At 41.5% G+C, this 21660-nt stretch overlaps 5 protein-coding genes and 4 long non-coding RNA genes across 10 annotated transcripts; 3 read left to right on the top strand and 6 right to left on the bottom strand.

The window, feature by feature from the left end:
- Positions 1-660: 660 nt before the first annotated feature.
- Positions 661-2605, bottom strand: LOC124312076 (tubulin-specific chaperone D-like). Its single transcript, XM_046776537.1, has 6 exons — positions 2478-2605; positions 2312-2417; positions 2057-2243; positions 1304-1995; positions 1091-1236; positions 661-1026 (listed from the first exon to the last, which is right to left on the bottom strand). Exons 3-4 carry the CDS (start codon positions 2229-2231, stop codon positions 1670-1672), a joined length of 501 nt encoding a protein of 166 aa, XP_046632493.1. The 5' UTR covers positions 2232-2243; positions 2312-2417; positions 2478-2605; the 3' UTR covers positions 661-1026; positions 1091-1236; positions 1304-1669.
- LOC124323250 (tubulin-specific chaperone D-like) lies at positions 819-1658 on the bottom strand. Its single transcript, XM_046784323.1, has 4 exons — positions 1502-1658; positions 1304-1431; positions 1091-1227; positions 819-1026 (listed from the first exon to the last, which is right to left on the bottom strand). The coding sequence occupies exons 1-4, from the start codon at positions 1656-1658 to the stop codon at positions 819-821; spliced, it is 630 nt and encodes a 209-aa protein (XP_046640279.1).
- Positions 2606-5831: 3226 nt separating the features above from the next.
- On the bottom strand, positions 5832-10058 carry LOC124311879 (tubulin-specific chaperone D-like). Its single transcript, XM_046776250.1, has 13 exons — positions 9544-10058; positions 9320-9486; positions 9119-9257; positions 8863-9056; positions 8330-8795; positions 8164-8269; positions 7909-8095; positions 7317-7847; positions 7120-7247; positions 6907-7052; positions 6656-6842; positions 6326-6589; positions 5832-6247 (listed from the first exon to the last, which is right to left on the bottom strand). Exons 10-13 carry the CDS (start codon positions 6981-6983, stop codon positions 5942-5944), a joined length of 834 nt encoding a protein of 277 aa, XP_046632206.1. The 5' UTR covers positions 6984-7052; positions 7120-7247; positions 7317-7847; positions 7909-8095; positions 8164-8269; positions 8330-8795; positions 8863-9056; positions 9119-9257; positions 9320-9486; positions 9544-10058; the 3' UTR covers positions 5832-5941.
- On the top strand, positions 9930-19247 carry LOC124312329. The gene is made up of 3 exons (XR_006910471.1): positions 9930-9939; positions 19049-19070; positions 19143-19247. It is a non-coding gene; the product is annotated as an uncharacterized LOC124312329 (long non-coding RNA).
- LOC124311697 (sorbitol dehydrogenase-like) lies at positions 10546-12395 on the top strand. 2 transcript variants are annotated; one of them, XM_046776101.1, is made up of 8 exons: positions 10546-10661; positions 10751-10817; positions 10885-10918; positions 11036-11200; positions 11270-11614; positions 11685-11860; positions 11925-12046; positions 12106-12395. In XM_046776101.1, exons 2-8 carry the CDS (start codon positions 10764-10766, stop codon positions 12260-12262), a joined length of 1053 nt encoding a protein of 350 aa, XP_046632057.1. In that variant the 5' UTR covers positions 10546-10661; positions 10751-10763; the 3' UTR covers positions 12263-12395. The 2 variants fall into 2 exon arrangements, with proteins under 2 accessions (XP_046632057.1, XP_046632058.1); XM_046776102.1 differs by lacking the exon at positions 10546-10661 and having other exon boundaries at positions 10668-10817.
- LOC124311847 lies at positions 11925-14071 on the bottom strand. The gene is made up of 6 exons (XM_046776224.1): positions 13929-14071; positions 13763-13868; positions 13661-13694; positions 13446-13593; positions 12787-13381; positions 11925-12730 (listed from the first exon to the last, which is right to left on the bottom strand). Exons 5-6 carry the CDS (start codon positions 13367-13369, stop codon positions 12393-12395), a joined length of 921 nt encoding a protein of 306 aa, XP_046632180.1. The 5' UTR covers positions 13370-13381; positions 13446-13593; positions 13661-13694; positions 13763-13868; positions 13929-14071; the 3' UTR covers positions 11925-12392.
- LOC124312163 lies at positions 14110-15863 on the bottom strand. Its single transcript, XR_006910316.1, has 8 exons — positions 15635-15863; positions 15412-15579; positions 15208-15349; positions 14952-15145; positions 14671-14884; positions 14540-14603; positions 14312-14396; positions 14110-14223 (listed from the first exon to the last, which is right to left on the bottom strand). It is a non-coding gene; the product is annotated as an uncharacterized LOC124312163 (long non-coding RNA).
- On the bottom strand, positions 17159-18068 carry LOC124312213. The gene is made up of 4 exons (XR_006910396.1): positions 17900-18068; positions 17581-17839; positions 17313-17473; positions 17159-17249 (listed from the first exon to the last, which is right to left on the bottom strand). It is a non-coding gene; the product is annotated as an uncharacterized LOC124312213 (long non-coding RNA).
- A 92-nt stretch (positions 19248-19339) lies between the features above and the next one.
- LOC124312302 lies at positions 19340-21342 on the top strand. The gene is made up of 10 exons (XR_006910465.1): positions 19340-19535; positions 19602-19721; positions 19802-19849; positions 19919-19980; positions 20133-20255; positions 20315-20451; positions 20523-20643; positions 20703-20771; positions 20840-20983; positions 21059-21342. It is a non-coding gene; the product is annotated as an uncharacterized LOC124312302 (long non-coding RNA).
- Positions 21343-21660: the final 318 nt, after the last annotated feature.

The following is a 21660-nucleotide window of genomic DNA, read 5'->3' as shown; positions in this document are numbered from 1 at the left end:
TTTTCCAGTTTCCCTCCACTAAACGAATATCCGTTTGGTTTGTCTGATGTTGGGCTGACGTCCTCAGTTCGTCAATGAGTTTTTCAACCTCCGAGTGCTCAGTAAATGATTCTTTTCAGCACCCAAGTCCAATGACATCGATTTCTTTTTGGGTGCACTCATCTGCAACTTCTAGAGTCATTTTGATTTCTCAAAAAGGTTGTCAAAGAAGAAGAAGGTATGAGATTAAGTCGTCTGCTTTGTTTTTATTTTACCAAGTTGAAATTGTGGCTGCCGTTTATTTCTTTTTCATTTTTTAAATAATTTAATAATTACGACAAATGGAATGCTATGGCATGAAAACGTTAACAGAACATTTTTATCCGTAATTATTAATCCTTAAAATTCTTTCCCGAATTAGTTCTATGTAACTTAAGAAAACTCAAAATCCATCTATTGCGCTTGGCAGGCGAATTTCATTCATCTCCAAATCCATCTATTGAGCTTAGCAGGCGAACTTAGCAGGCGAATTTCATTCGTTTTTTTCCTCCAACCCCACCAACCCCAAAACCCAAAATGCCTCGCCCTAAAAATCCCTTCGGGAAAATTATAAATTATTTCTACCAATGCGCTTTGCTCCTTGGAGAGGTTCCCGAAGGGCTTTTTTTGTGTAAAATCTGGTTTTGTAGTAAAGGTGTAAAGAAAGAAAAAAACGGCGCATTCAATCAAACTCACATTTACAATATTTAGAAGCGTGCAATGGTGAGCTTTGATGAAGCGCTGGAACTTTTAACCTGCGAGACAACAAGTTAGGTCATAAGCAATACTCGAGGTGTTGTTTAATAAATGCAAATGCATCGGAAACTCTCCGTGAGACTGCCGATGCTGGAAACAAGTCCGGTGATGACGGCTTTGCGGTAAGTGTCGAGTCGCATCATCTTCATCCACAAATCGAAACATTCCTTCTCGGTCGAAATGTCCAGCGGAGGCGGTGGAATGATGGAACGCAATTCTTCCAACTGCTCAATGTGAGGAATGGTATGATCACTAAAACAAACATAAATTCGTTAGAGGTATTAAAGTTAAGAATTAAGTTGTTTTCTGTAAGTACCAGTAGACGAGAGAAGAAAAGAAGTTGGGGGCCAACAACCGGTTACGACGGACTTGTTCCGTCGATTGTTTAGCCACCGCATGCAATACGGAGCGGATCAGGTCAGCTTCAAGTAGGTCTGGTTGCGAGGTGTTGACCTAATCAACCTGTAGAAATATTCAAATGTTTTCTTTCGATTTATTTTATTTGAAATAAAATAATTCTAAACGGAACCTGAATAGAATACATTGCGGATTCACGGACGATAGCTCCAATATCTCCACGGCTATCCACCGTGTAATCTTCAAAGCCATCGATGAATGTGCGGAATATTCCGGCCAGTGTCACTTGATCAACCCCACCTGTGTAATAATAAATAAAATTGAGAGTAATCTCAAAATAAATGAAAATTAGGCCGTCTGTCATTTTAACTGGGCTGGATCCCAACGGTTGTGCAGACGAGCGAAAGAGCTGTCAGAGCATTTTTTCGAGATTCGGCCCATTGGAGAGTCTTGTCGGTGATGAGAGCGCAGGTGCACAACTGTTGGATGACTTTCGGCAAAGAAACGGTGAGGAGGAAGCGAGGCATTGAGCCCAGGGCTAGTGCGTTTCCTCGGGTAGGAAATGGTTCAACAAGGCAGTGAGTTTCTCCACTGGCTGATGCCGGAAGTATTCGCCAATCAAAGCGGTGACGGCGCTGATGGCCGATTGCTGGACATTTGAATCGGCTGAAGCGAGACACTCTCGCAACGCCTTCAACCAACGGTCGACTACAACGTCCAGCAACGGGAAACCCCCCCGAGAACTAAGATCTTGGATGAAATGGCAAACGGCTACGCGCATTGGATCGCCGCCGAAACTCCGCCAGAAACGCTCCTCCAGGATGTCGATACAAGTTTGGGTAATGGATTCCATCGCGGCATCACCTAAAGGATCGTGAAAACATTGTAGAAAAAATTCAGTAAGAAATGACCAGCGGTAACTGACCAAGTTCATCTGGCAGACGACGTTGATGGTCTTTTGCCACTTGACAAAGAGCGCTGATGACTTTGCCACTGGCCAAAATGCTTCCGTGCCGTAAATAGAGTTCAGGGTTTGTGCAACGAGGAGGGATCTGAGTAGAAAGAATCAGTTTCATACTTTCCGGATCGAGGAACGTCATTTGATGCAAGGCCTGAACAAAAATTCTGATTAACAACTGAAGTTAAATGAGCAAAGTTCAATTGCACCACCATGCCATACCTGAGATGTTAGCTGTCGAATAACCGTGTCCCAATGGATGACTTTACGATCCACTAAATGCTGGATGAGATGCGGCCGGTACTCTTCGTATTGCGCCACGAAAAGACTGGAGAGAAAAGAGAATTGTTATCAGAATGAAATGAATTTGAAACAGAATGAAACTCACCTGAGTTGAAGATAGGCATTTTTACGTAAGCGATCTAATCGCAGGTGGTCAGAATGTCGATGCCGTGAGGAAAAGTGCCCTGTCGACCGACGTGTTCCTGGAAGGCAGAAGCGGCAGCCCGTCGGCAGTTAACCTCACGATCGAACACGGTGGTGATGACTAGGGCTTTAGCTAACCGATGGACGAATGGCTGGAGCAGAGACGGGTCATAGGATCGGGCAAGAGCCCAGCAGAGGTAACAAGCGGCATCACGTACAGCCGAGCCAACGGAAAAGTTACCGCGTAACTCATCGTACAGCATGGCCTGCTCCACAAAAGGCAAGACAGAAGACAATCGCTGGGGCAACAGCAATCCACGACGGGCTAAAAATGAAGAAGAGGAAGACAATTTTTTTTTAACAATCAGATATAAGCTTGAACATTCAAGACAATTTTACCTAATTCGGCCAAAGCCAAACATCCTCCGTGCCAGGCCATATCCGACTCCCAGAGTGAAAAAAGTTCCATGATCGATTCAATTACCTGATTAATAATTAATTCGTTGTAATAATAATAATATTGTTCAGTGTTTTCTATAGAGATACATGAATTACTGAATGTAAGCCACACAACAACAATGAATAAGGCTGATTATTATTACGTCTTCATATTAATATTAAGCTAACCTGGTCGGCAAAGTTCTTTGATAAGTGACTGGTCAGCCGCCCAATGCCTTTTGCTGCAGAGTACCTGTAAATAATAAGATTTTCATGACAAAGGAATGCTTTAAAAACTGAAAGCGTTTTTAATTCAGTACTGGACTTCACGGTTCTTGTCTCGGAGGGCTTGCAGGATCTCGTTAAGTACTTCTTCGATTTCTTCCGGCACGTCGTAATCGTGGTCATCAGCTTACATGCGAGCATCACACGGGGAACAGAACGAACACAGACAGGAGAGTAAATGCGACTGTCCGACGCAACAGGTAGCCAAGATCTGCTTGGAAAAAGGGGTTAAAGAAGGGAAGTCAGGTCGACGCGAGGCCATCTAGCGCTCGCCCTACAAACAATAGCATTAGTGAACAGACGGAACGTGACATTTCTCCCCTCCACGGAGAGTGATCGTCCCGAACATTAACACGAAACAACAAATGTATTAATTAAGCACCATACAGGCATACACACACAACATTCAAACCAAAATCAAATCGTCTAGTCTTAGCCCTTATACTACTCTTAGCCTTAGTCTTATTCTTAGCTTTTACTCTACTCTAACTTAGCAAAAAACTACAACTAAGTGCACTCTAACTTAACTCACACACACAAGGAAGACACGTCTTCCCCGGAAGCTTCCGCACACCCAGTGAAAGCACACCTCTCCGTTACAACGAAGGCACTCCTTTTCACTCTGTCGTGAAGGTACACCTCTTCAACACATTGAAGGCACTCCTCTTCACAACCTCTCTCGTGAAGGTACACCTCTTCAACACAATGAAGGCAATCCTCTTCACAACCTCAAAACAACATAAATCAATCGAGCCAAATGCACACAATAAAACCAGTGACAAACTCAAACGTTCAGTCACACAACAAATCACACAATTTCAAATCCAGACGTATCGGGGACTTCAATCATCGTCGAGGGCGGAGGGCATGCTCGCTCACTCGTTCATCACTAAATCCAGTCGGCAAGAAAGCGTATTTGTCGCAATGCTGCATCCGCACCACAGCTCAAGATTGCTGATCACTCCACTGCACTAGGCGTCTTTTCGTTCACTCGTTGCTTCTCCGATATCTTCCGATAACTGCAACGGGCGATTTGGCAACAGGCGATTACACACCCGCTTTTCACTCAACGTTTTTTTTGCCTTAGCGGCTTTCGACGAGACTGATGAACACAATCCGGAATTCGACGAGACACATGAGCACAATCGGAGTTTTCTTCCTTCTTCTGTACAATGGTTCCACGATTCGCCATAATTTTCGGTGATGGTGCTACACAAGGCCCGGATTTCGCCAACCTAAAACAACTTCACCAACATTCACTAAAGATAATAGTTAGAGTTTCATAATTCACAACTCGTTCACAACAGCCCGCTTTTTACTTTGCGTCACGATCTTGTCGACGATTGGGACATTCCCGTGAGTAATGCCCAGGATCCCCACAATCAAAGCATCCTTTCTCCTTTGAACAACCGTGCGCTACGTGCCCGGAATCCTCGCAGTTATTGCATATCGGCCGCCCGTCAATTGTCCTTTTATTTGGACGATCTCGCCGCTGGGAATTTCGCCCTCTCCATGATGAGTCATCATTCTAGATTCTAGAATGAACGAAAACCTTTGCCAGTTTCTCTCCACTAAACGAATGTCCGTTTGGTTTGTCTGATGTTGGGCTGACGTCCTCAGTTCGTCAATGAGTTTTTCTTTTTCAACCTACGAGTGCTCAGTAAATGATTCTTTTGAGCACCCAAGTCAAATGACATCGATTTCTTTTTGGGTGCACTCATCTGCAACTTCTAGAGTCATTTTGATTTCTCAAAAAGGTTGTCAAAGAAGAAGAAGGTATGAGATTAAGTCGTCTGCTTTGTTTTTATTTTACCAAGTTGAAATTGTGGCTGCCGTTTATTTCTTTTTCATTTTTTAAATAATTTAATAATTACGACAAATGGAATGCTATGGCATGAAAACGTTAACAGAACATTTTTATCCGTAATTATTAATCCTTAAAATTCTTTCCCGAATTAGTTCTATGTAACTTAAGAAAACTCAAAATCCATCTATTGCGCTTGGCAGGCGAATTTCATTCATCTCCAAAGCCATCTATTGAGCTTAGCAGGCGAATTTCATTCGTTTCCATTTTTTCCTCCAACAACACCCACCCACCCACTCCAACCCCACCAACCCCAAAATGCCTCGCCCTAAATCCCTTCGGGAAATTCAAAACTTCTACCAATGCGCTTTGCTCCTTGGAGAGGTTCCCGAAGGGCTTTTTTTTTTTTGTAAAATCTGGTTTTGTAGTAAAGGTGTAAAGAAAAAAAAAACGGCGCATTCAATCAAACTCACATTTACAATATTTAGAAGCGTCGAATGGTGAGCTTTGATGAGATTTACTCGTAGAGGATAGATGGAAGAGCCGTTTGAGTTGTGTAAAATGTCATTTGTAAATATTGTTGTATGGTTGTGTTAGTAATTCCGATCTCTTGCTGTGCGCGCGAGTTTCCCGATAGAGGACGCATAATTTCATCGGGAGTTGATGTCCTTGGTTTCAAAACCTGAAATGTTTAATTGCTGGGTGTTCGGAGGAAACCGCTATCACGCTTGATCAGTAAGCCCCGCTCGGCAAGACTTGCGATTCGCCAAAAAAGGCGGCTTTAGTCGGTTTAGTGCAGCCAAACAATCGAAATTGTATTTCCCATAAACTAATGACACAATTTCGGGTGGTTATTTAATTTTAAATAAGCAAATAATTTGAATGAAAGGCTAAGAATGTCAAGGATTCAAAGTCGGTGGAATGAAAAGTGAGCGAAGCTGAGTCTTGACGGGCTTCAAAGCTTCGACGTCTTCGTCCCAGTCAGTGTCGCTGGGAATGGCCAAGATGTCGTCTTGGTGATTGGCCAATGACGGGCTAATATCTGTCAGAGTCAGCAGCGTCTCGTACAACTTGGTGGCCGTGATTTTACGAACGCGAGCGAACCGATTCACTAGCAGATTTAACAGGTGAATGATTGATTTATCGAACGTCACTTGTTCACCTCTGAGTAGGTGACAGTACAAATCCACCGACGATATCAACAACTGTAAAAAAAGATGATAATCAACAGTCTAAATTATATTTCTAAATATTTAAATTCATAATTTAATTTAAATGAATACTTTTAACGGTTTACCGCCGTTGGTCATCTCAGTGCGGATCAAGGTCAACAGCGACAGTGACATGGATTTGAAAACGGAATCCAAACATCCGGACGACAAGAGATGGCCCAGGAAGTTGAAAATGTACGGCATCAGTCGGACACTATTCAAATTCTCTTGAAACACGTTTAGAATATCCCGGGTGACCAAATTCAGTTCATCCAATTTGTTCTCGGCCACCAACTGGCGGAGGTAACTCATGAATGGAGCGCTAGAACTTTTAACCTGCGAGACAACAAGTTAGGTCATAAGCAATACTCGAGGTGTTGTTTAATAAATGCAAATGCATACCAAACTCTCCGTGAGACTGCCGATGCTGGAAACAAGTCCGGTGATGACGGCTTTGCGGTAAGTGTCGAGTCGCATCACCTTCATCCACAAATCGAAACATTCCTTCTCGGTCGAAATGTTCAGCGGAGGCGGTGGAATGATGGAACGCAATTCTTCCAACTGCTCAATGTGAGGAATGGTGGGATCACTAAAACAAACATCAATTCGTTATAGGTATTAAAGTTAAGAATTAAGTTGTTTTCTGTAAGTACCAGTAGACGAGAGAAGAAAATAAGTTGGGGGCCAACAACCGGTTACGACGGATTTGTTCCGTCGATTGTTTAGCCATCGCATGCAATACGGAGCGGATCAGGTCAGCTTCAAGTAGGTCTGGTTGCGAGGTGTTGACCTAATCAACCTGTAGAAATATTCAAATGTTTTCTTTCGATTTATTTTATTTGAAATAAAATAATTCTAAACGGAACCTGAATAGAATACATTGCGGATTCACGGACGATAGCTCCAATATCTCCACGGCTATCCACCGTGTAATCTTCAAGGCCGTCGATAAATGTGCGGAATATTCCGGCCAGTGTCACTTGATCAACCCCACCTGTGAAATAATAAATAAAATTGAGACTCATCTCAAAATAAATGCAAATGAGGTCGTCTGTCATTTTACCTGGACTGGATGGGGCGATCCCAACGGTTGTGCAGACGAGAGAAAGAGCTGTCAGAGCATTTTTTCGAGATTCGGCCCATTGGAGAGTCTTGTCGGTGATGAGAGCGCAGGTGCACAACTGTTGGATGACTTCCGGCAAGGAAACGGTGAGGAGGAAGCGAGGCATTGAGCCTAGGGCTAGTGCGTTTCCTACTCTCGCCTGTTGGTTGTTGCTCGTCACCTCGGGTAGGAAACGGTTCAACAAGGCAGTGAGTTTCTCCACTGGCTGATGCCGGAAGTATTCGCCAATGAAAGCGGTGACGGCGCTGATGGCCGATTGCTGGACATTTGAATCGGCTGAAGCGAGACACTCTCGTAACGCCTTCAACCAACGGTCGACTACAGCGTCCAGCAACAGGAAACCCCTCGAACTAAGATCTTGGATGAAATGGCAAACGGCTATGCGCATTGGATCGCCGCCGAAACTCCGTCAGATACGCTCCTCCAGGATGTCGATACAAGTTTGGGTAATGGATTCTATCGCGGCATCACCTAAAGGATCGTGAAAACATTGTAGAAATAATTCAGTGAGAAATGACCAGCGGTAACTGACCAAGTTCATCTGGCAGACGACGTTGATGGTCTTTTGCCACTTGACAAAGAGCGCTGATGACTTTGCCACTGGCCAAAATGCTTCCGTGCCGTAAATAAAGTTCAGGATTTGTGCAGCGAGGAAGGATCTGAGTAGAAAGAATCAGTTTCATACTTTCCGGATCGAGGAACGTCATTTGATGTAAGGCCTGAACGAAAATTCTAATTAACAACTGAAGTTAAATGAGCAAAGTTCAATTGCACCACCATGCCATACCTGAGATGTTAGCTGTCGAATAACCGTGTCCCAATGGATGACTTTACGATCCACTAAATGCTGGATGAGATGCGGCCGGTACTCTTCGTATTGCGCCACGAAAAGACTGGAGAGAAAAGAGAATTGTTATCAGAATGAAATGAATTTGAAACAGAATGAAACTCACTTGAGTTGGAGATAGGCATTTTTACGTAAGCGAACTAATCGCAGGTGGTCAGAATGTCGATGCCGTGAGGAAAAGTGCCCTGTCGACCGACGTGTTCCTGGAAGGCAGAAGCGGCAGCCCGTCAGCAGTTGACCTCACGATCGAACACGGTGGTGATGACTATGGCTTTAGCCAACTGATGGACGAATGGCTGGAGCAGAGACGGGTCTTAGGATCGGGCAAGAGCCCAGCAGAGATAACAAGCGGCATCACGCTTGCAGGATCTCGTTAAGTACTTCTTCGATTTCTTCCGGCACGTCGTAATCGTGGTCATCTTCATCATTCACCGAAATAGCTGCTTTAGTCTCAACGGGTTGGCTCTGTTGCAGATTGGCAGCTAATGATCTGCTGCCCCGCTGGTATCTCCAAGTCTGGTATCTCCAGGTCTGTTCCTCTCCCGCAACTCGAGGTTTCAAGAATATCAAACCTGCCATTCAGAAATACATGAAACGTTTTAATTACTTCCAGCTAAATGAATCGAAAAAGGGGCTCACCTATCGCTGCGTCAGCTTCACCAACGGTTTCTTAACTGTATAAGCAATTCTGACGGTTGGAATTTAATCGCCAGGATGGTACGCAGCACAGCATGTGCATGCTCCATCATTTGTTCTCTTTGCCCATGTTTGAATACGCCGGCCAACGTTGAAAGAACTCCTTTTTTGAACTGAGCACTATCTTTGGTAAGAGCCTGTTGGAAATGAAAACAGTAAGCTTGACAGTTATTTTCAAGTTGAAAACAAAAGGGCAAACCTCATGAGCCCAATTGATGAATCACGGTAGATAGGAATCTTTGACATCAGGCCTTGTAAGATAGATTGCCGATACATAAAAGGCCATGTCCTGAGCTTTTGTTGTCCCAGCCAGGTATTTCTTACAGACATTCTGAATTCTGAAAGAAATTTTAATCATCTTAATTCAAAAGACATCAATATTGTTTAATTTTGTTCTTACCTTTCCATGATTGGCTCTGAAGTACTGGTGTCAAATCACTGAAGGTGGAATGGGATTTTAACTACAATGCTGAGCCAGAGAAGCAAGCCGTAATGAGTCTCCCATTTTAGTTGCACACCAGGGTCTTGGTTTTCCAAGTAATGTAGCAAAGGCTCCAGATCGGCAGTCTAGAAAGAATTTTGATTTAGACTATTAGATCACAGGGAAACTCTATAGTACATTACCTCATGAGGAAGATGTCTTGCTACAACTTTGTAGCCCCTGACTTTCGATATAAAGTAGAGGCATCGGAAGGCTACATGTTTCACCTCATAATCCAGCACTTCCTCTCGAATGATGTTGATGATTTTAGTGAGTAGTCCATCGAGGTGTGAATCGATCAAATGTGGTTGCTCTTGGTATTGATCTAGAATGAACGAAAACCTTTGCCAGTTTCTCTCCACTAAACGAATATCCGTTTGGTTTGTCTGATGTTGGGCTGACGTCCTCAGTTCGTCAATGAGTTTTTCAACCTCCGAGTGCTCAGTAAATGATTCTTTTGAGCACCCAAGTCAAATGACATAGATTTCTTTTTCGGTGCACTCATCTGCAACTTCTAGTCATTTTGATATCTCAAAAAAGTTGTCAAAGAAGAAGAAGGTATGAGATTAAGTCGTCTGCTTTGTTTTTATTTTACCAAGTTGAATTTGTGGCTGCCGTTTATTTCTTTTTCATTTTTTAAATAATTTAATAATTACGACAAATGGAATGCTATGGCATAAAAACGTTAGCAGAACATTTTTATCCGTAATTATTAATCCTTAAAATTCTTTCCCCAATTAGTTCTATGTAACTTAAGAAAACTCAAAATCCATCTATTGCGCTTGGCAGGCGAATTTCATCATCTCCAAAGCCATCTATTGCGCTTGGCAGGCGAATTTCATTCATCTCCAAAGCCATCTATTGAGCTTAGCAGGCGAATTTCATTCGTTTCCATTTTTTCCTCCAACCCCACCAACCCCAAATCCTCGCCTCGCCCTAAATCCCTTCGGGAAACAACTTTTTGCTGATGTTCGCACGAATGGCACGATGTTGTCCTAGAGGAATAAAAACTTTTGTGTTTAATTTATACCTTCTATTGAATTAATTAATTCTCTATACTCGCGAGTTCAATCAAATCTGGGTTTAAAAACTTTACGACACGTCCTTAAAAAGCAGTAGAATTCGCGGGCGGTTTAAACTTTTGACTTTTTCAACCTTGAGCACCTCTAGCGATAAAATTTTTAAACTCGGATCATAACAATGCCTCCCAACAAGTTCCAGGTGTCAATCGTCTAGGGGAGCTGAGATAACGACGATTTGGGTACGTAACTTTTCTACGCTACGCAGTATTCAATTTGCCTTTCTCGTATTTCAATGTCCATTTCTTCCTAATTCGGATTCCTTTCCCAGAATTGCTTTCATCATGACTACCGAAAATCTCTCAGCTGTCCTTTACTCTGTCAACGATATTCGATTGGTAACAACTATTATCAATGCAATTAATTCTGTTTTCCCTCATCTAGCCTATTATTATAATTATTCAGGAAAATCGGACTACCCCTAAGGCTCAAAAGAATGGTAATGATAATAAATCAATGAATGGAAGCACTAGGGAAAATGTCCCTGTGCACCATTGCTCATAATTCTTTTCTAGGAAACAAAAATAAACTAAATAATAATTTTTGTACATACCAGAGGTTTTGTTGCGAATGGATAAAGTTGGAATATGTGGATCTGATGTCCACTACTGGGTGAATGGAAGAATTGGTGATTTTGTTGTGACCAAACCAATGGTTTTAGGCCATGAAGCTGCTGGAGTGGTGCATGAAGTTGGAGAAGGTGTAACACATTTGAAACCAGGTAGAAACTGCAAATATTTAGTTTATAAGATTAATTGCTGTTGTACATGATTTTTTCTACTTACATAAGGCGATAGAGTGGCGATCGAACCAGGAGTTCCATGCCGATCCTGCGATTACTGCAAAGGTGGTCGTTATAATCTATGCCTGGACATTGTTTTCTGTGCTACCCCGCCCTATGATGGCAACTTGGCTCGTTATTATACGCACGCTGCTGATTTTTGTTACAAACTTCCGGATCATATGACCATGGAAGAAGGAGCTCTTTTGGAACCTCTTTCAGTCGCCGTTTACGCTTGCCGCAGAGCTGGAGTCACTATCGGACAGAAAATCCTAATTTGTGGAGCTGGACCGATTGGTCTTGTCTGTCTCCTCACCGCTAAAGCTATGGGAGCATCATCCGTCATTATTACTGGTAATATAACAATAGTTTTAAAAAATGTGTGCATCAAGATTGTTAAAATAAACTTAAAATTGAACGACAGACATATCTGAAAGCCGATTGGAAGTTGCTAAAAGTCTGGGAGCTGACCATACTTTGCTGGTGGGTGGAGAGGATGCGGAAACATTGGGCAAACAAGTTGCTGGAAAACTTGGTGGACCTTCTGACGTTACCATCGAGTGTAGCGGTGCTGAATCTAGCATTAGGCTTGCCATTTTTGTAAGTTATTGGATCAAAGCACAACTTATTTTTCAATTAATTTAAGGAAATGTTACCTTTATAGGGAACTAAAAGTGGAGGAGTTGTCGCTTTGGTTGGACGTGGACCAGCAGAAATCAAATTGCCAATTGTTAATGCAGCCGTCCGTGAAGTTGATATTAGGGGGATTTTCCGTTACGCCAATTGGTAAATCCTTGAATAACTTGATTGGTAAATTATCATCTATAACGGTTTAAAAATTACAGCTATCCAACAGCATTGGAGCTGGTAGCTAGTGGACGTGTCAACGTTAAACCATTAATCACTCATCGGTTCAAACTGGAAGAAACCGTGAAAGCCTTTGAAACAGCCCGTACTGGTGCCGGCGGAGCAATTAAAGTGATGATATCGTGTTCAGATTAAAAAGAACTATTTGTTCCTTGTTCATTCACCCAATTGTTTGGGTGGTAGTTTTTTTCTTGGTTAATTCTCTGAGGTGGTGGGGGGGGGGGGGGAAACACATGAAGATGAAATACACAAAAATATTAACTGTTTACATTGGACTGACAACTCCTTTCAACTGATAGAATGACACCTGAGACCCTTCGCCTGTGACTGCGATTAAAGGCACACTTTCGGAACTACATCGTCGTTTGAATCGTTCCAAACACGACAGACTAGGTGGCTTTGAGGTCCATTTAGCGATAGCCAAAATATAACACGGTGGGCCAGGATTGGACTTGCGGAAATGCCGACCTGGTGAATAGACGTCGTAACAAACTTGCAATTCATCGTCATCGTTGTGTTGATTCAATTCATCGTCATCGTTGTGTTGATTCAATTCTTCTGTGGATGGATTGTACAATCCATAATTGGCATAGTACGGATCCCCTGCACTCGGAACGGATAAGTTAGAAACAATTCTAAAATATTAGAGATGAAATTACCAATGAAATTCCCCAATAGAAGAGGTTTAGTTTTCCCGCTGAAAAGTGGATTGTTTGAAGCAAAGTTGAGATTAGTCGGAATTTCTTCGAGTTCTGAAAAAATGTAGAAATCCCTTTTGTTGAGGACGTAGCTACTTTGTCGGTTGCGAGTGTTTTCAGGAAGAAGTTGCTGATCAGGAAACTTAATTTCAATTGTTTCCGTTCCAGGGCTTAAGAGATGTGGAATGCAGTCATAGTCACTTGGTTCAGCCGCTGGAGTCAGAAATCGCAACTTTACGGGGCTATTCACAGTTTCAGTAGGCAAATTGACAGCCTTTGTTTCCATATCGACAATTGTTACACTGTTAACAATGAGATTAGGCTGTTTGTCTTCCACCTTCAATCTTTTGGGATTCAAATTCTCCATAGATTCACCACTCCGTTTTGAAGAAGTAACCGGAGGAGGATTGACTGTACGAATTAGACGATAGCCTTGTCGGCACAAGTGAGAATACACGCGATACTTGAGAATTGAACATGAATTTTCTGTAAGCAAAAGTTGGTATGCTTGTTGAACACTGACTGGGGTACCAGAGTAGCACATCTCTAATTTAGACTGTGAATAAACAAGGCAATCATTAATAAGAGTTCATTTTAGGTGTCCCACAGAAAAATGTTACCACTTCGATGAGGAACAGTGCTTCTTCTGGATGAAGAAAAGTTTTGCCGTTTCTGTTGTGTCCAAAAATATCCCAGCCTCCACCAACTTTGTTATCAACCACAGCAACATTTTCTTGAGGAAGCCAATCACCTCTTGTAAGCAAGTTCCTAAAAAACAACATTTAAGGTTCATGGCTGTATAACGTGAAACCTTTAGAAAGAATCAGTTTCATACTCTCCGGATCGAGGAACGTCATTTGATGCAAGGCCTGAACAAAAATTCTGATTAACAACTGAAGTTAAATGAGCAAAGTTCAATTGCACCACCATGCCATACCTGAGATGTTAGCTGTCGAATAACCGTGTCCCAATGGATGACTTTACGATCCACTAAATGCTGGATGAGATGCGGCCGGTACTCTTCGTATTGCGCCACGAAAAGACTGGAGAGAAAAGAGAATTGTTATCAGAATGAAATGAATTTGAAACAGAATGAAACTCACCTGAGTTGGAGATAGGCATTTTTACGTAAGCGATCTAATCGCAGGTAGTCAGAATGTCGATGCCGTGAGGAAAAGTGCCCTGTCGACCGACGTGAAGGCAGAAGCGGCAGCCCGTCAGCAGTTGACCTCACGATCGAACACGGGGCTGATGACTATGGCTTTAGCCAATACCTAACGGCATCACGTACAGCCGAGCCAACGGGAAAGTTACCGCGTAACTCATCGTACAGCATGGCCTGCTCCACAAAAGGCAAGACAGAAGACAATCGCTGGGGCAACAGCAATCCACGACGGGCTAAAAATGAAGACGAGAATGAAGAAGAGGGAGACAATTTGTTTTTTAACAATCAGATATAAGCTTGAACATTCAAGACAATTTTAACCTAATTCGGCCAAAGCCAAACATCCTCCGTGCCAGGCCATATCCGACTCCCAGAGTGAAAAAAGTTCCATGATCGATTCAATTACCTGATTAATAATTAATTCGTTGTAATAATAATAATATTGTTCAGTGTTTTCTATAGAGATACATGAATTACTGAATGCAAGCCACACAACAACAATGAATAAAGCTGATTATTATTACGTCTTCATATTAATAATAAGCTAACCTGGTCGGCAAAGTTCTTTGATAAGTGACTGGTCAGCCGCCCAATGCCTTTTGCTGCAGAGTACCTGTAAAAAATTAGATTTTCATGACAAAGGAATGCTTTATAAAATGAAAGCGATTTAAATACAGTACTGGACTTCACGGTTCTTGTCTCGGAGGGCTTGCAGGATCTCGTTAAGTACTTCTTCGATTTCTTCCGGCACGTCGTAATCGTGGTCATCTTCATCATTCACCGAAATAGCTGCTTTAGTCTCAATGGGTTGGCTCTGTTGCAGATTGGCAGCTAATGATCTGCTGCCCCGCTGGTATCTCCAAGAGGCAACTCGAGGTTTCAAGAATATCAAACCTGCCATTCAGAAATACATGAAACGTTTTAATTACTTCCAGCTAAATGAATCGAAAAAGGGGCTCACCTATCGCTGCGTCAGCTTCACCAACGGTTTCTTAACTGTATAAGCAATTCTGACGATTGGAATTTAATCGTCAGGATGGTACGCAGCACAGCATGTGCATGCTCCATCATTTGTTCTCTTTGCCCATATTTGAATACGCCGGCCAACGTTGAAAGAACTCCTTTTTTGAACTGAGCACTATCTTTGGTAAGAGCCTGTTGGAAATGAAAACAGTAAGCTTGACAGTTATTTTCAAGTTGAAAACAAAAGGGCAAACCTCATGAGCCCAATTGATGTATCCCAGTACTAGATAGGAATCTTTGACATCAGGCCTTGTAAGATAGATTGCCGATACATAAAAGGCCATGTCCTGAGCTTTTGTTGTCCCAGCCAGGTATTTCTTACAGACATTCTGAATTCTGAAAGAAATTTTAATCATCTTAATTCAAAAGACATCAATATTGTTTAATTTTGTTCTTACCTTTCCATGATTGGCTCTGAAGTACTGGTGTCAAATCACTGAAGGTGGAATGGGATTTTAACTGCAATGCTGAGCCAGAGAAGCAAGCCGTAATGAGTCTCCCATTTTAGTTGCACACCAGGGTCTTGGGTTTTCCAAGTAATGTAGCAAAGGCTCCAGATCGGCAGTCTAGAAAGAATTTTTATTTAGACGATTACATCACAGGGAAACTATAGTACATTACCTCATGAGGAAGATGTCTTGCTACAACTTTGTAGCCCCTGACTTTCGATATAAAGTAGAGGCATCGGAAGGCCACATGTTTCACCTCATAATCCAGCACTTCCTCTCGAATGATGTTGATGATTTTAGTGAGTAGTCCATCGAGGTGTGAATCGATTGGGCTTCAAATTGGGGATTCAAATTGGGCTGCACTTGTGCACACGTTTGCGTGACTGCTGCGCCACTTTTTCTCTCGCTGTCAACCGTCAACCCTATACAACTAGCGCTCATGGTGGCGGAAGGGCATAAACTCTTATTACCAAAACATTTTCTGATTTCTGACACCATGCTGACGCAAAAGGCAAAAGACAAGTTGCGGCTTTCAGCCGCTTGGTTCGCTGAAAATGTGTTGCGTTTGAGACTTTGAGCTGTTTGTTCTTTGTTGAAGTTTAATTGGAACGTTGATTATTAGTATTACACACGTCATGGCGAATTGGCGACATCCGTGTTGATGAAATAGGTTAATACGTTTACGTTGACGTCGGTTTATGTGTCGTCGTCGACTTTAAGAACAAAATCAATTTGTGGGCAGTTATTGTTTACCCATCAATTGTGTAGTCGATCCGGCCATCTTAAATGGTATATTCCTGTAGAAATCCAACATTTCTAACTGAATGACGTCGTTATTTGTTTTTCTGTCTTCCTCCATTTCGTTTTGAATCGAATTCTTTTCTGTCCGTCCTAATACAAAAGCAATCGCAACGGGTGTATTTTTCGATTCAAGTGTAGGCTATGTAATAAGGAGTATAAGCTGGATAAAATTTGTCTTATTATTAACGATATTCAATTTCTTTTAAAAATCATATCCAGTCCCGCATCCAGCAACAACTGAGAGTTTGCAAGTGACAAAAGAGTCACGGATAATACGGGCAATCTCATTATAGTTTTGCTTAGCTCTTTGCAATAATGAAAAAAAAATATCAGACGAATATCAGAATAATTTACCATCGGAAACACTTGATTTATTGCATAATTTTTTTTTATCGGATGGTTAAACGCAGTTAAACGAACTATCGCGAACTATATATTTGACACAAACTTTCGACTCAATTTACCATGGAGAAACCGCACGAAACGTATTTCAAAATGCCAAATCAAATCAAAATTTGTTTTTTGTTCTTCTGCGCGTCGGCTGTCACTCTATACAATGAACACATCATCTTCTTCGACTAACCAGCCAATAAAAGTAGTATGATAACCATTAATAGCTCCGGCTACCAAGAACAGTCTTATTTGGTCTCCTTCTTTAAGCTCCAAAGTGGATTGCTGTGCAAATGTATCATAAGTGGTGTGACTATATCCTTGTGCAATCCTAGCACCATTCAACTGAAAATCAACGCGAGCAGCATTGCTGGTTCCTTGAGTGACATCAGCAATACCAGAATAATCGAAAAAATATTTCCCCGGTCTCGGCGCTGTGAATATTCCAGTAGAAGGGTCCATATCATTCCCCACATTAGTTCTTGTGATTTCATATGGAATGACAGAGTTAATAGTGGAGTAAGTCGTATTCCTCTGTACATCAAAATAAACAGAAGATGACTTGACATCAGCAAAGCCAATCCACGTTTCAAATCCTATTGCGTAAAACCTTTGATATTATTTCATGCTGATTCAATTCAATTCAAGTCTGAACAAACCTGCGTCGGTTGAAGCTTTGCTAAAATCACAGTGATCATCAGTGATCTGTTTTAGTGAGATGCTTGGTACACGATTGGTTTCGTAGGCCTATAACAGCCGGGATCTGTGCAATGGCCGACGTTTGTCGATGCTTCGGTGTCGTGTCCAATAATTGTCATTCCTGTCGAATAGAAAACGCAGCTTACAGTGAAAATTGTGTACCATAAATACCAAGATAAATATAAAACGGTCAGCAATTATATAGGTAATAGGCTATATATATCATACCTGAAGACATGTCGCAATTTACTTGAATGGGATCGTCTCCAACACCCTGGCCGTCGGGATCGATCCAGTAAACGCCGGTGGACAATGAAGGGTCAGCCAATCGGGCTTCATGACAAGATCTTGGAATTCCACCTTTAGATGAGGCGACATCACCCGTATGGAAATCTTTTTCGCTAGCCTTTGTTTTTAGCAGTCGGACTTCCTCTCTCAGCCGGTCAAATTGAATCTCGATGCTCTCGAATCGAGTTTTCAAAGTTTCCTAAAAAAGCAAAACAAAACAATAAAGAAATGTAAAATTTTATTTTTCGAAATTTCATACGTATTCTAAACGAAGATTAGTGTCGTCTTTCGTTTGCGGCAAGTGATTTTGATGTTGGCCACTTGTCAAGCTTGACAAAAAAGCGCAGACGAAGACGAAGAGTGTCTCGGTGTGGTACGACTTAGCCACTGTATCGACGAAAGATCGAATAGGTTCTGTTATTTTTCATTGATGGTTGTATCCTATTTAGCCTATATAGGACAATAAGGGAAATCGAATATAACTTTGTATCGTGTGAGCGATACGATTTTTTTTAAATTTCAAATTGCCTAATTCATCAATAAGATATTCAAAAATAAAAAATTACCCGGGTTTTTTATTTTTATGACATTTTAAAGTTTTCTTTGTGTGACCAATTATGTCGACATGAATCCACTAACTGATAACAGTCAAATCACTGATGTTTGCCTCTGTTGTGTTGCAACAAAGGCTGACGCGTAAAGACTGATAACGTAGATAAAAAAAATTATGCTACTATAATTGCAACATAACTGTCCATATACATTACAGCTTAGATTATACTAATTGTTCATATATCCCAATCATAAGGAAAACGTGTGTATAAAAATTCTGAGTCCTTGTCGTTTATATTCGTGTTTTAGGCTAATATAATGAGAAGGTCATGGACTCAAGGTTTACTATTAATTTAAGAAATTGTGATGGATCGAGTGGTTGTTGGTTCAAGTATATAATTAAGGGATAGAGCCCACTTTTATTTATTATTAAGAATATAATGAACCGATATGACAAATATTATGGCGCTGTAACAATGACCGATCAGGGTAGGTTAAAATGTAAATGCTGGAACTCCTTTGTATTCGACTGGGGACAATCGTCTGGACTTAAGTCACACCTTTATATTAAATTGTTTTTTGTTTGTTTTTTTCGGAATTTTTAATTATCATTTGAGAAATTCTGATCGTCTTGCCATTTTTATAATGTTATTCGTGTTATTTTATTTATTCACATTTGTCGATATTACCATAAACGAATCGTTGTTACTCACAATGACTGTGGGAGTGTGGGCTGCTACCTCCGAGAAAACCGACTAGTTACTGGATATTTTGGGTTCGGCGGCCATTAAGCCGTGTCAGATGTTGACCGATTGGTCAGTCTGTTAAATCAAGCTTGCAGCAGTCTCTATGAAAGAGGAGTCTTGGAAGCCCTGCGGGTTTTAAACGACTACAAATTTTTATTGCCAATTCTTGACATCAAACGTTTTTAATTTTTTTTTAATCCACAGGCAGTCGCCTTTAACAGAGATCAGAAGAAATTAGTTAAAGGCACGGCTGACAAATTGAAGACGTGGGCTATCAAACTCTTGGCGTCGTCAAAGAGCAACAACAGTTGAGATCTTAATTATTTTTCTAGGAATAGGCCTACGTCAACCTTTATTAACAACATATATGTATGTCTTTAAAATAATTCCAGTGCTGGTCTTGGACGAGTTCCCGGAATGGCTGCAACGTTCCAGCATCGACCACCGGATCAAAGACACCAACACCAAGTTGAAGAGGATCGCTAAAAAGAAAAAAGAGCCTGTCAGTGTTTCAGGGCACCAACAACAAGAAGGAAAAGAAGAAAAACCATTCCGGAGAAGATGATCTCACTTACGGTCCGCGGGATTACGTCATTGGTAAATCTTCGTCTATTGTATCTTTTATTTTTGCGTGAAAACTCAACCAACAGTTGTGGTGGACAGGATCAAGGCCGAAACTTTGGACATGGATTACTTCTGTCTCGGTTGTCATCTGGAAATTATGGGCCCGTATGTATGGAACATCCGCTCTTCTTTGGAAGTTTATGCAATCGCAAATGCAAAGTGATAGTAGTCTATTCTCTTTTTCCCAATTAATTATGAGCGCTGAATAATTGTTTTTTTTTTTTCTGTTGTTTATGCAGAATAAACTTCTGGAAACCAGTTGCAGCATTGGCGAGGACGATATTCACGTAAGCGCTTTATTTAATTTGGAATTAAATTGAATTGCTTAGAATAATTTCTTGATTCCTTTTCAACAGGTGAGTTGCTCCATCTGTGGTGTGGAGGAGTGTGTGGTCTGCGAAAATGGTTCGTTTTCCAGGTATTACTAATTAATTATTAATTATGAATCCAGGTATTTATTAATTTTCTAAAAACTTTTGCCTTCAAAAGACACCACCAATTGATTTAGGTACTGTTAATTTATTAATTAAAATAAAGTATTTTTTTTCGTATTGCGTGGAGCTGCTATAGTTGGCGATGAATCGATGTCCGTTATGATGCAAAAGACGCCGTTGTTTTGCCTCCCCTGGGCCAGTTTCACCATCAGAATAATCCCACGGCCTCCTTCAGCCTCGCTCCGACTGGGCCTTAAAAGTATTTTATTTTTTTCACTAGCTATTTTCCAGAATATTCTTTAACAGTTTCTCCGACAGCTGAAAAGCTTCCTTCACCCAGATTTATACCCATCGACATCTGTCCAAGAAAGGGCAACCTTCTCTTTGCGTCGTCATACTCCACGACAATCTCGGAGCCGTCAACTACGCCCTTAATTCACTGCGACTTGAATTGGGTCAGTATATTGAACCGCTGGAATATATTTTATTATTTACAATGAATCTGAGTTTCTCCTTGTTTCTGTAGAGTATGGAGAAGCTTTTTTCGATTTTTTCCACGTCAAGAATTGCATCTAACGCAACAACGAGGAAACGCCACTCTTGTGGGCTGTGGAAAATGTCGCCAGCTACCACATAACCATTTCGAGGTTCGAAATTCAGTATTGGAATCTGCTGATGAGCAAAAACATTTTCTTTCTTTTTTCAGGTTTCTCCAGATGGAACTGATCACATTTGACATGAAGGATGCCCAAGGCTCCACCAAACATCGTCTGGTGTCCGTATTTGATAAAATTAGAAAAACAATTTCAAACATAAAGCTAAAAGGAATTTTGCTTTTATTAGGAACATGTTCACAGAACAGAATTTTAATCCGCAAATGGAAGAGCAATTCATCAACAACGACCATTCGGTTCCTCCATTTCCAGTCTTCCGCCCAGCCGAGAGCCTTTTTTTATCAAATACTCTTGGATTCTTGAAGATATCGTGGTATAAACATATTTGAAGCTTACTTCTTTTAAAAAAATAAAAGTCTGACTGTAAATTGTAATGCGATGCCCACAGGCAATAAACCAACCCCTGCCAGCCAACTGGCAGGAGAAACACGACCGGATGCTGTTTCAGCGCGATATACTCGAAGCAAGACGAAAACAATCAAAGTTCCAGCCTTTTTGGAGCATTACTCGGTCGTCCAGCTGACTCATAAAACGGCCAAGAAGAAGAGGAAATTGAGCAGCGATCTCCGCCCGTGTTGGAAACTTTGCGAAGCCGTCGGCAGTGCTGACGAGGACAGCGACTTAATTAGTGACGAAACGGGCGACTTTTCGCTACTCTGACGGATCAAGCCACTTACGCCCGATCGCTGGGTTTCCCCGAGCCGTTTCCGGAGTACGTGTCTCATTTGGAATAAGCTGAAGTGCATCAAGAACGATTGAATTGTAGTTTGCCCGTGTCCCTGTGGATTAACATTTTTCAACCGCCATTGAAGTTTGAAGTTTTTTTTTTCCTTTTCAACCGCGACCGTCCATTCAAAGTTCCACCAAATGACCAAATACACACGAGTTACCTGCAATTAAATCAACAATTCAAGATTGCAAAGCAAGTATTGTAGCATAGCAAGTATTGTAAGCAAGTCCTCTTATGCAGTATAGTAGTATACTGATGCA

This window comes from Daphnia pulicaria, chromosome 1, assembly GCF_021234035.1.
Source record: "Daphnia pulicaria isolate SC F1-1A chromosome 1, SC_F0-13Bv2, whole genome shotgun sequence".
NCBI classification, from domain to species: Eukaryota; Metazoa; Arthropoda; class Branchiopoda; order Diplostraca; family Daphniidae; genus Daphnia; species Daphnia pulicaria.
This window is presented reverse-complemented; position numbering and strand designations above follow the sequence as displayed.